The 13,679-nt window shown below is 36.4% G+C and overlaps 1 protein-coding gene across 1 annotated transcript in view; it reads left to right on the top strand.

Annotated features, from left to right (window-relative positions):
* ARHGEF38 (Rho guanine nucleotide exchange factor 38) overlaps nucleotides 1-13,679 on the top strand; it is a 123,018-nt gene that overhangs the window by 72,017 nt on the left and 37,322 nt on the right. Inside the window, exons 4-5 of the mRNA XM_026017600.2 lie at nucleotides 3,379-3,526; nucleotides 9,911-9,928. Of these exons, the coding sequence (XP_025873385.2) occupies nucleotides 3,379-3,526; nucleotides 9,911-9,928 (166 nt within the window). The remainder of the gene's footprint in view (nucleotides 1-3,378; nucleotides 3,527-9,910; nucleotides 9,929-13,679) is intronic.

The following is a 13,679-nucleotide window of genomic DNA, read 5'->3' as shown; positions in this document are numbered from 1 at the left end:
CAGGCAGCCAGAAGTGAAATTACCTTCACTGGTCTTGGCTCAATCCTTCCTCCACTCCTAATCATCCCTTCAAACCCACATCCATTAGACAGAGCAGTTGTCCTTCACCACGAAAGAAATGCAGCCCAGAGTTATGTTACCGTGGAAACAGAATCACTTTTTTGCTGCAAGACACATCGCTTTATCTGCATTATTATGAAGCAGAATACATCGGTAGGGCTAGAAGGGGAATCAAATACCCACCAGTGTTGTACTTGGCCTTTGGGTGAATAAATGACTTTCAATTAGAGTGCTTAAATATCTTTTAACTTCAATAATTGTTATTAGAGCTCCAACAGAATTTTACTTGGAAAAGAGTAAAATATTTGACTCTGCTGTTCAGAGAGAGCTACAAATTCTTTCAAACTGCACCACTTCTGTTAAAAATGTGTGCGTGTGTGTTAGAGAGAATTTACAATTAATGGTTTCATTGTGTGTGAAATAAATGTGTTTGTCCCTTGTTTTTTGACTTTCTGACTTGATCCTATTGCAGATTTATGAGGTTGTCCTTCCCTCTTCCTTTGTTTGTCTCTACTCTAAACTGCTTTGTAGTGAACACATATATTTACAATCCCATCTTCGGTTGGGCTGTGTGTATTCAGATCCTCTCTTCTTGACTTGCTGCTGAGCTTCTTCTGGGCCTGCCACTCATTCCCGCTTCTGGGTCATAATAGTCTCCCTCAGCCAAGACCCTTGCTCTCATTTGCCTGCCTGGCTCCAGTACCAGGAGGCTCTCCTCATCTCATACCCAACCCTAAATTTAGTTACTATCTTATTTTATTTTCTCTTCTTGTAACTGCTCTATTTCTTATTGTTTGTGTTGTTAACTGTCTTGAAGACCAAATCTGCAAGAATTACACTGGTAGAGGAATCAGTTCAGTAAAATTCCAGGAACAAAACAAAAATCCATCATCCCTTCATTTCAAAGTTGCTCATAGACATTGAGTTTCCTTACAAGTCTAAAGAAAGCACTATTAAAAAACAAACAAGGGCAGCCCGGGTGGCTCAGCGGTGTAGCACAGCCTTCAGCCCAGGGCGGGATCCTAGGGACCTGGGATCAAGTCCCGTATCAGGCTTCCTGCGTGGAGCCTGCTTCTCCCTCTGCCTGTGTCTCTGCCTCTCTCTCTGTTTCTCTCATGAATAAATAAATAAAATATTTAAAAAACAAACAAGACACATGTTCACATGCACACACACGCAATCTAACTAGAATCACAGAGAAGTCTCATATAATGGGAAAGGAAGATGAGTCTCTTACTGGCTAGATATAAATGGGAACAGAATGTGATACATTAAAAGTACTAGTGTCTTAATTGTAGAGATAACAGGGTAGCATTAAGAGACAAGTGATACTTAATGAGCAGCTAGTCAGTTCCAGGTGTTTTTTAAATGCACATTCCATTTAATTCTTAAATTCATCCTCAAGAGTGATGAGAATTGAGACTCAATTGCCACCCAAACCCTAGATAACAGTAATATCTGATTCTGTGTTCTTTCCAACAGTATCACTTTGTACTGTAGCAAAGCTCTGACATGTGGAGGGCTAATAACACCTAAGTTAAACTGAGGAGAATATAGTCTCTGATCCTGGCATTGCCTCCCCTGGACAGAACTTTGGGAAAGTCATTTATTTATTTCAAACTCTAATTTGTCCATCCTTATCTAATAGGGATAAATAACCTTTTATCTCCTCATACAGGGAATTAAGTGGTTAATGTGGGCAAAGCACCTTGAAAATACAAAGGGAATCCTATTTCTGTAGGAAGAATGAGTGACTATTGTTACTATAATAGTAACAATATAATAGGTACAGATTGGTAGGTTCATGTAACTCACAATCAGTTCAGTCCCAAGTCATTGTCAATCCCAAATTTGTAGTGTCTTTGAGAGCAGATCCCATCATGTATTTCTTCTGTGTCTCTCAAATATCTTAACACAGTGCTAGGGTGTGCAGTGGATGCTTAATATACATTTTCACATAATGGAGTGAGTGATTAAATCCAACTATTGTTCAATATCTTCTTGAGTCATCAGTTACAGATGCAATTTTATCATAATATCAAAAAAGATTTCTTAAATGCCTAGACATAATTAGCCCAAGTTGCTTTTTTTTAAAAATTTTTATTTATTTATGATAGTCACAGAGAGAGAGAGAGAGGCAGAGACACAGGCAGAGGGAGAAGCAGGCTCCATGCACCAGAAGCCCGATGTGGGATTCGATCCCGGGTCTCCAGGATCGCGCCCTGGGCCAAAGGCAGGCGCCAAACCGCTGCGCCACCCAGGGATCCCAAGCCCAAGTTGCTTTAAGAAGATACAGTCATAACCCTGGTTTATAGTACTATCCAATTGAGGGTTTGTTTTTTTTTTTTAAGATTTATTTATTTATTCTGGAGAGAGAGACAGAAAGAGAGAGTGAGAGAGAGCATGGGAAAGGGGCAGAGGGAGAGGGAGAGAGAATCTCAAGTAGACCTCATGCTGAGTGTGGAGACCCACACATGGCCTGGTCCCATGACCCTGATATCAGGAACTGCATTAAAACCCAGAGTTGGATGCCTAACCGACTGTGCCATCCAGGTGCCCCTATCCAATTGAGTTTTAACAGGAATAATGGCCAATACTTTCTATTATGACATATAAGGAAATGAAATATTTTATTTCCCTAAACTCCATTGCTTGCCTTTCAGAGAATCTTGGGAAATGTCAGTGGAATAAATAGCAAAAAATAATTTACCTAGAACTGAAATTTCACCTCTCATAAATTAACAATAACTGCTCCATTTTGAGCATTTACTGTGTATGTACTGTACACACACTATCCCTTTAATCTTTATAATGACCCTATGAAATTGGATCTATTATTGTTCCAATTTTATAGACAACGAAACAGATTCAGAGTAGAAATAACTTGTCTAAGTCATAACCTGTCGAAGTCTGTAGCACAGCCTGATCCAAACCCACCCAGGCTGAGTCTAAAGTGTTGCCCTTAACCAGGATCTTGCACACCAGCCAAGCACGTAGAAAGCCAACTTTCTCTTGCTGCCTATCTCTGTCAAGTTCTTTATCCTTCATTTTTTACAAGAAAGGAAGGAAGAGAAGAAAAAAGGAGGGAGGGAAGAATGAGGGAGAAATTATGAAGGGAAGGGAAGGGAAGGGAAGGGAAGGGAAGGGAAGGGAAGGGAAGGGAAGGGAAGGGAAGGGAAGAGAACCCCTCCTAAGTAACCCAGGGAGAAAGTGGGACCTATCCAACTTATCACTGATCAACACTGTCAAAGAATAAACATATGGAGTGGCCGCTTGGTCTGATTTGATGTCATTTTGCCTTTGTTTTGCATTTATCAGGAGAAGTATTCTTGCAGATTAAAGGACCACTGGAAGATACTTATAAAATCTACTGCTACCACCATGATGAGGCACACAGTGTACTGGAATCCTATGAAAAGGAAGAAGAGCTGAAGCAACATTTGAGCCACTGTATCCAGTCCTTAAAGTAAGGTCTTTTCAAATGATGATTTCCATGCCTAGCAGGGAACATTTTAACTGGATGTAGATGAAAGTTCTCACATAAATCCTAGATTTGATGAGGCTTGCTGGGAGCTCTACTTTGTGTTCTCTTTATGAAAAGCTGACATGCCAGAAACCCTGATTGACTTTTTCCTCCCCCCCTGTGAGCATGACTAAAAATAACATAGGAGATGATTCGGGGCTCTGTAAAGATGGAAAAATGCAATATCAAAAAAATGAAATGTGGAAGAAAAGGCCCTTCTTAAAGCTGTTGTTAGCCACCTGCCCCCACATGAGACAGCAGTGGAGCATTTGGACTAATAAAGTTAGTGGAATGTCCTGTGACTCTCTGAATGGCTCTCACCTTCCCCCGGATTAAAGAGGGGAGATGGGTGAGGACAGGTCAGACCCTGTTAAAGTTAGTTTCGGGAGAATTAGTCATGCCTTCCTTCCTCATCTCTAAAGTCTTGGCACTACATAATATATGTTGTTTTTAACCTGGAAGAAATGATGCACTATAAAAATCTGAAAAACATAAGGAAGCACAAATAAGGTAAAAAAAAAAAAAAAAAAAAAAAAAAAAAAAAAAAAAAACCTTGCTAGCCCATGCATTAGCTCCTTGCTAGACCATGTATTAATGACCACAGCTTGGTTTTCTTTTTTTTTTTTTTTTTTTTTTTTTTTAGCTTGGTTTTCTTTTTTATTTTTTTCATGTGCATGAAATATGGATATGTGTTCGGGCTGATCCTTTGAAATGGAATTGGTATCTTACTGTATATATTGTGTTCTACCGCATGATGCTTAAAGCCAGAATTTCTGCCCTACTCCACTTCTTAGTGGTTCTACTGTGGTCTTTCATTTCTGAGGAATATCCATTCTCAAAGATTTAACCAGAGAGGGTTGTGATATCTAAATCAAAGCATGCCAGCCAGTCTGAGCACTCCCCCCTCCTTATATATTTTATAGTAGGGGGACAAAAATTGGGGTCCTAATGTGGTCCAAGAGATGGATAGCTGAATTAAAGTGAAATTAGCCGACTAAATGAGACTACAGTAGTCCCCCACCTTATCCATGGGGGATACATTTCAGTGGATGCCAGTGGATGTCTGAAACCAGTCATAGTACCAAACTCTATATATACTATGGTTTCCTATACGTGCTGACAATTCAGAAGGAGGAGCATCTGCTTCTGGATCACGATTAACTGTGGTAATTAAATCCCCCAGATAGGGGAACTACTGGACTCTGGAAAATGTCTTTCAGGAGAGAACTGGGACTGAAAGTGGCCTTAAACAGGGCGCAGAGAATTTTTAAAAATTAACTTTATCACCTTCTATGGGTCATTAAATTGCTGCAGTTCTTTACCCATTTTCATATTATGGAAAAGAATATATTCAAGTCACAATGTCACAAGCATTTATTTATGCTTGTGCTATAGCAAGCATATATCTGGGTGCTGCAAATTCAAAACTAAATAAGAATTAGACCCTGTCCACAAGGAGCTTGATATGATCAGGTAATTCTTAAAGATAAGATGTGACAAGTAACTCCAGTTCATTATTTCTCCAGTATTAGCAATTTAGTGTTAGAAGTCAATTCAGAGAAACCTTAAAGTTTGAAGTTGTATCCACCTTAATAAATTCATGAATTAGGAGCAACATCTTCTAAATATACAGATACTTGCTTTCCTGTGGACAAATAATGATGTCATACCAGGTGTGAATGAATACTTTTCTTACCTTAATTGAGTGGCAAGATCTGATCCAGTAATGTCTACCTTGAGTCATTGTCCTTCTTCAATTTCTAGAAATAAAAGAGAGGAAACTCACAGCAAGTGCACGACTCACACCTTTGGCCACCACTCCAACTACAACCCCAGGAATGGAGGTCCATACCGGGAGCAGAAATAGTTAACTTACTTTGGCTTGTGCTCCTAACAGTTGACTGGACGTGTTGCTGTCAGTTCAGTGGGGGTGAATACTAGTTTATTATTCATTAGGACTTCTGACTTCTAAGAGAAAGAAATGGACCCTACCAGAATATTCCACTTGGCAGTGTGGTTCAGTACCATAGTCCCTAAAAGCAGCCAAAGGCAGAGGTAACTTTGAAATATCAAGAAGTCTCAATTACTGAAAATGACTTTCAGACTCAATGACTTATTTGATCTTTTTATGAAAGCCTTGAGTTATTGCCTTGGTGGGTGTCCCAAATCTGGTGTATTCAGCACTATTCTGATTTTAGAGAATAATTTCAGGCACTGGAAGGTGCTAAGGTTTAGAAAGCACGAAATCCAAGTGAAGTAATATTGGCACAACTATTTCTTAAGGGAAAGAAAAATCAAAATAAAATAGCTTAAGTTAGAGCTATTTTCCCAAAAGTTGCCTTTCCATGAAAATAAAGTTGATGATGAATTGTACTGGTCTGCCTGAAAGCTGAGAGCAGAATTATTGACATTACTATAATACTGACCCCAATTGAGCTAAGCTTTAAATTCTGAGAAACAGGTTTTTAAACAGGTTTATAGGCCAAAGAGAGCCTGGAACACCCCAAGGGCTTGGCTTCCCTTGCCAAGTAATCAGTCAGAGCTATTACTATGGCTCTGCCTTTTCCTTGTGGCTAAATAACGGAGCCCAAGTGCACAGTTGCCAATTTCTAATGAATATTAGGTGTGGCCTCCATTTTCTACCGTGCAAGGGGATATTGGAACAACAGGGTTTGAAGCAATATCCATGAGAGAGGTAGCTTCAGGTCTCAGAAGTTAAAGCAGATTTTTAAAGCTTAGGTTGCATTTGAACTAAAATTAAAACATGTTTATTGAGGGCCTAATAAATATTTATTAAGAATGCTAGATAATATTTGAAAAAAAATATGTATGCATAGTTCTTGCCTCCTAGGAACACACCTTCTACTTGGGTAGATAAACAAAACCATCTGGAAAGTTTAATAACAATATCAGAGTTAATTTAAATAACACACCAGAAGCTGTCACGGTGAGGTTCAAGGCTAATTTCCAAAAGGATGGTAGAGAGTTTCCTGGTTTTGTAACAGACTTGAGCTCATAACCTTTGGCTATTCTTTGAAGCCCATTATCTTTCAAAAGAGAAGATAATATTTGTATCTAGAAAAGAATTTTCAATCCCTTTGAAATGTTAGGACAGCACTTCTTGTTGTATGAGTTCTCCTGTGTCAGATCCACAGGAATGTGTATTAAAGGTGCAGAGTCTCATGTTCTGCTTCAGATGAAAGAGGAAAGAAAGAAAGAAAGAAAGAAAGAAAGAAAGAAAGAAAGAAAGAAAGAAAGAAAGAAAGAAAGAAGAGGAAGGAAGGAAGGAAGGAAGGAAGGAAGGAAGGAAGGAAGGAAGGAAGGAAGGAACTGTGGGGGTCCAGTCCACGAAGCTACATATTAGCTACATATTAACAAGCACCCTGTGATAATTGTGGATACATACTCAGCTTAAAAGAACACCTTCAGAGAAAGAAGCACATGGATTTTCTTCATGACTACAGATACATTCAGGGCTTGGAGATCTTAAGAAAGAAAAGACTAAAAGTATCTGGAAGCACAATATTACATTTACATCTGTAGCCTGCAAACTGGAAATCTGCAAGTTTTTATTTGTTCAACAAGAAGTATTTACAGATTCTCAGTAGTGACCCCTTAGACTGCATGAAATGTTATTAATACAGTCTCTAAATTTATGGAAGTCATTTGCTAATGCTCTAGTTACTTAGCCTCTTTGGGGTTATTTAAGGTTTCTGATCTGAAGGAGGAAAATGAAAAAAAAGCTATAAATGCAAGTGCTACTATAATTAGAATAGCCTGTCTGCTACCTCCTTTTTCTGTTTTTCTAGCTATAAATACCACCAAATCTCTGCTGCCTTTCAGAGGCCCTAGAGATCTGTTTATTTTGTAATAGGAAAAGAACTAAAGGACTTTTCTGAGTTTTTTGGTAGCTAGAAGACAAGTTTCTAGCTTTATGCCTCATTGTTAAAAATTTATATGCATTTTTCTTCTTCCAGACCGAAGCCACTATCCTCAGGAGGAAAACTAACTCTAGTCATGGGGTATTTTGGCTGTTCATATGACTACTACAGCTCCTCCATTCAGAAGGAAGCTGAAAGCTCATGCAAAGCAGAACCTAAAAGAATAGAGTTCAATATGTTTGCCACATTTTATATTTCTTAATGTTATTCTAATGGAATGTTCCAAATTAAAATTAAAATCGTTTTTGGAAATTTTTTCAGTTCCTAGTTATGTGGCACCATGTTTGAACAAAACTATAATCATTAAGATATAGCCACATAAGAAACGTGTTCATTGTAAGTCAAGTTATAATGATCGCATGAAGGTAGGAGGTGTGGAAGTATTCATATTAAGTTACTTTCCCCATAAAAGGATAAATGAACACAATCTAATTTCTTCCTTCCTGAATTGTCCTTGGCTGGGGTTAACTTCAAAATTTCAGCCTAAAAGGGAGACTTTAAAAAAATGATGAGCAAGTAAGGAGACCTTATAACATAATACTACTATGTCATTACTCCAACAGGTTTTCCCTGTTAGAAAATCTCTGAGGTTCTTTTTTGTACAATGCTACACTTACGTTAAACACCATGCTAATTTATGTCATAGTATTTGTTTTATTTGGTTGAAATAAATGAAAAAGAAAAAAATCTATATCTTTTTTAGGAGTTAAAAGAATAATCTTTTCTTTCAACTTCAAATTTCGTGTTTTGGCTCCCAAACGATCACATTGTTCACTTGTTCTCTTCCATAGAAAAATGCATTTATATTTTTATTCAACTTCTCCCCAAAATTTTCTGATCTATGATCTACAGAGCATACTAGGAAAATGAAATTCTCATTAGAAGGGGACAGAGATTAAGACAAAAATGTGAGCTTAAAGGAAATGAATAGAAGGAAATACAGGGTTCAGGGGTGGCACAATTTCTTTCATTGACATAGAAGAGTTCTTCAAACAACAATAATTGCTTGAAATGATAGCAGCCGCTGATTTTTTAAACATTAGAATTCTTTACTTGATTCCAACAAGAAGGTCTTAAAGTCAGCACAACCTAGTTATTTTGGGGTATCTAGGAATCCGTTCATATAAGATGTCTGAAGAGTGAAGGAGTAATTGTTTTTATATATACGTATACCATTGTTTTTTGCATATATGGAGTACTGGGATTGATGTTTTCAAACTTAAGTCCATTAAAATTTATGAAATTCAAACTACATATTTATCATGGATTTTCTCAGTGAAAATGAAAAAAACATCTACTCTTATGAGATGGGGGTCACAGTATTTTTTTTACACTGAAAATATTCAGGGCAAATGGGTGGCTCAGTAATTAAGTGTCTGTCTTCTGCCCAGGATCCCAAGGTCCTGGGATCCAGCCCAGCATCAGGCTCCCTGCTCCGTGGGGAGCCTGCTTCTCCCTCTCCCTCTGCCTGCCAGCCCCCCTGCTTGTGTGCTCTCTCTCTCTCTCTCTGTCAAATAAATAAAAACTTTTTTTTTAAGTGACAGTGTTATGGAGAAAAAATAAAACAGGGAATGAAGATAAAGAGAAGCATAGGAGGCAAGGCAAAATTTTTTTTAAAAATTGGTCCAGGAACGTTTCATTGGGAAGAAGAAAACTTTGAACAAAGACCTGAAGGAGATACAGAGGGCACCATATAGATACCTAAGGAAAGAGCAAGCCAGCAGAACTGCAAGTGCCAAGACCTGGAGGCAGAAGCCTGCCTTTGGACTTCAGTAAGATCAAGGAGGCTGTGTGGTTACCATAGTTTGGGGGAGTTTGTGAACAACAGGAAATGAGGTAGAGAAGAAATCAAGAGAGACAGATCAAGTTGCCTTGGAAGGACATTCGTTGTACTGAGCAAAATGGAAGCCACGAAAGCTAGTTACTGGAAGTTTTTGTGGGAATTACCTTATTAAATAGGTGAATTGTTCATAACTTGCATTAATACTGTATATAGAGATATTCTGTAGTGCCTGATGGTCATTTCCAGCAAGTCATTTATACTTTACTCTGGAGTCTTGTAATCTATTTAATGGATTCTCTTTTTTTTCATGATGTAAACAAAAAAATTGATGTTTAAATCCATTTTTGCATAATCAAAAACAATAGTTCTAAGATCCAAATCAATAGTTTTTTTACCCTAGACAGTATGAAACAAAGTTAGTGTATGTACGCTACAGATAAAATTTTAGGGATGTGATTATAAAATAATGAGACCAATTCTATAAAACGTTCATGGAAAAATAACACCACTTTATTTAGTGAAAATTTAAAGATTTTATAATGTTTGCATTTACCTCAAATATGCAGATTTACATTAATTTACTTTTCTCCCCCTCTCTTACAGGAAGATATATATGCAAGAGTAAGTACCTTGTTTTAATAATAGAAATCAAATGTAACTATAATGGGAGAGTGGGGGAATGGCATAACTGGGTGACAGGCATTAAGGAGGTCACTTGAAGTAATGAGCACTGGTTGTTATATGCAACTGATGAATCACTGAACTCTACCTCTGAAACTAATAATATACTATATGTTAAGTAAATTAAATTTAAATAAAATTTAAAAAATCTATATATATAATGGGGATAAAGCTGTTGAGTATTTCTAAAAAGTAGAAGTTTTGGTTTTTACAATTATGTCCATTGCTTTTAATACGTTATTTCCATTTATCTGAGGTTATCCTACATATTAAATTATCTCATGTACTTTACAAAATGTTTTTGAAGACTCCTAGTATATAATTTATTTAAATCACAAGTTTGTTGGTGCCAGGAACTTTTTAAGAACTTCTCATCACATATATTATTTAGGAATATTAATGTGTTCAAAAACACACCTTCTTAAGAACTACATTAGACTTTAAAAAATCTTAGATAAATACTCTACTGGTTTTGAAGTTTCTGTAGATTAATGTACAAAAGAAAAGATTCTTTGTGCATTATAGTAAATATTGGGTTTCTTCTAATTTGGATTATTATATGATTTATAGAGAAAAAACAAACACACACATATATATAATATGTTCAATATACCTAAAATATTAATAGGAAATAACTTGTCACTAAGACAATATAGAAATTATATTATAAAGTAGCACACATATACACACACTTTGGAAGATGTCCATTTTTATAGAAGGAAAGCATAGTCTAGTCTAGTACTAAATGGATGATACTAGCTTAAATACAAACTCATATTTATAAGGACTTTTAAAAAAGCACATTTGGTTTAGCATGGTCAGCAATAATCTAAGGGCCTGAGTTCCTAGTCTGTGTGTTTGTTTGTGTACATGTGTTTGTGTGTGTGCCTGTGTATTCTAAATTCCTGAAACTGTACATCAGGAAATAAAAAGCCTACAATATAAAAATTATATTACTTAATTTAATCTGTAAACACCTGTCATTCATGCTTTGTTACAGAGCAACGATGAGGAAAGATAGAATTCCAGAAGTGAGGTGCAAGAACCAGGCATCCATCATAAAGGGAACTGAGAAGTTAGTTTTTGACATAGCAAACCGGCACCAAACGCAACGAGTCCTCTCACTTTATGAGTCTTTTCTTCCAAAAGTAAAAAAATATGTATATGTATATATACACATGTGTGCATATATACATGTATATATGTGTGTGTATATATGTGTATATATGTATATATGTGTATATATATATACACACACACACATCCTACATTGCAAACAAATGTAATTTTTTTCAATGAGTTCCCAATTCTGAGACAATTGAATTTGAAAAAGTGAATAATGGGTGGGGGCCTTTGTCCTTTCACACACTGGCGTCTTCCTGGCTTCTCTTCAGTGATAGCTGGTGTGGTTGGAGGGGGTGGGGAGATTACGGTCTCATTAAAAACCCTGTGCCCCTGGCATTGTGCCTAGGACCGGAGATTTACATAGAGGAACTATGTGAATTACAGAAGAACTTCCTGTGCTACAAATTCTGCTCAGGTTTCTTTTCCTAAAGCTTTGGTCAAAAGACCAAAAAGAGAGAGAGAGATTCAGAGCAGAGTGAGAGATTCTTTTAATATAGTTAGCATGCACAGGCTCCTACACACAGAATACAACAAACAGTACATTGTATTGAAATGCTTGCTTAAAAAAATCTCAATAGCTTTTAGGACAATCCCGCTGTGTGGGAGTTAGCAGGCTTTGTATGCCCCCTCTAGCCTATTCTATACATCAAGAACTGGAAAAGAGGACGAGCAATCGCAGCATGTGGCTGGATGAACATCAAAGCTACATTTGCCATGAGTTATTTTCCTTCCTGCTTCTCTCACTCTGGTCATGAGGTGCACATGCTGCCACATAAAAGGGTAAAAAGCAATGTCAAGTGCTTTGTAATTGTTTGGCTCCTTAGCAGCTAAGGCCAGGAATATTGCAGCCAAGAGTGCATTTAGGAAATGTGGGTTTTTTGATACTTCAAAAAAAAAATCTCCCTACTTATGGAAACGGAAAATTGTGTGTGGGTTCTTTTTTTTACAGTTTACATTTTAAAAAATGCAGAAAAAGACAAGAATACTTATAACTCCTAAAATGTTTATTTTGAATTATAATCTTATGCAAGCATCATAGACAGTATTAAAGTGACAAGAATCATAGAATCCTGCACGAAAAAGTCCCCCTAAAAGCATTTGATATAAGTCCCATGTTTGAAAGCAAGAAAAACATAACTATTCTAAATTTAACTATCTGCAGAAATGCAGTGTTTCATCTTTATGCTTTTACACTTTTTTTTTTTACATGTGCTCTCTGTCTTGATCAGATATTTCTACCTTTGGATTTCAGGGTTTCTATCGATCTCAAAATGTTATAAGTTATTTCTCCTTTCTTAAGCTTTATATTTTTAAAATTATTAAAGAAACACTGTGAAATATATTTTTAAAATTATTAAAGAAACACTGTGAAATACAGAAAATCAAAATGAAGACCGTGGAGACAATCGGTAGTCACATTCCACAGTTAACTGTTGTAACATTTCATGAGTCCCTCACTTCATAGCAATTTTTTCTCCACACACATGCATATTGACTAACATGGGACCACTATATATTTCCTGTGTGTCAACTTACTACCTCATTCATCAGTATATCATGGACACCTTTCTATGTTAGTAAATATAAATCCACATTGCTTTATGACTGCATAATATTTTACCTGATGTATATACCATAATTTAGTTTACCAAACCCTTATAGATACTTGAATGGTGTCTATCTGTCCTGTAAAGATTGATGTTTTGTGTTCATTCTTATAAATGATCTCCGTACAATAATTTGATTTTCTTAGAAGGAGTTTCTAAAAGTGGAATTGCTAGATCCAAAGGCTCTTGATACTTAGTGCCAGAAAATTTAAGAAAAGTTGAACTAGGGATGCCTGGATGGCTCAGGGGTTGAGTGTCTGCCTTTGGCTCAGGGAGTGATCCCGGGAACCGGGATTGACTCCCACAATGGGCTACCAGCAAAAAGCCTTTAATGTTGTGTCCTGCTTAAAAACTGTAAGATTGTTTTAAAGTGTAATCCCTGTTTCCTTTATATTCTTGTGTAATTTCATTTTTAACATTAAAATCTTTGATCTATATGGAAATTGTTTTGGTGTAAAGGATTCATTTTTGATATTTTCTTCTATATAACTAGATAATTATCGCAATGCCTGATACTGAATAATTCATTTTTTCTATTGAGTAGGAATGTCAAATTTATTATGTACTTCATTTTCATACATATTTGTATTTATTTCTTGATTTTTTTATTTTGTGCTACTCTTCTATCTATATATGAACCCATACCAAACTGCTTTCATTTCTACAGCTTTATATTTTAGTGTAAGATATAACTATGGTTGACCCTTAAACAGCATAGGGTTTGGGGTGCTGACTCCCATGCAATTGAAAAGCCATGTATAGCTTTTGATTCCTAAAAAACTTTACTAATACTCTACTGTTGACCAAAAGCCTTACTGAGAATATAATTAGTCAGTTAACATATATGTTGTATGTTCTATAAATTATATACTGTGTTCTTATAATAAAGTGAGCTAGAGAAAAGAAAATTTATTAAGAAAATCATAAGTTGAGGGCACTTGAGTAGCTCAGTCGGTTAA

Source organism: Vulpes vulpes, chromosome 4 (assembly GCF_048418805.1).
Source record: "Vulpes vulpes isolate BD-2025 chromosome 4, VulVul3, whole genome shotgun sequence".
In the NCBI taxonomy this organism is placed as follows: domain Eukaryota; kingdom Metazoa; phylum Chordata; class Mammalia; order Carnivora; family Canidae; genus Vulpes; species Vulpes vulpes.
This window is presented reverse-complemented; position numbering and strand designations above follow the sequence as displayed.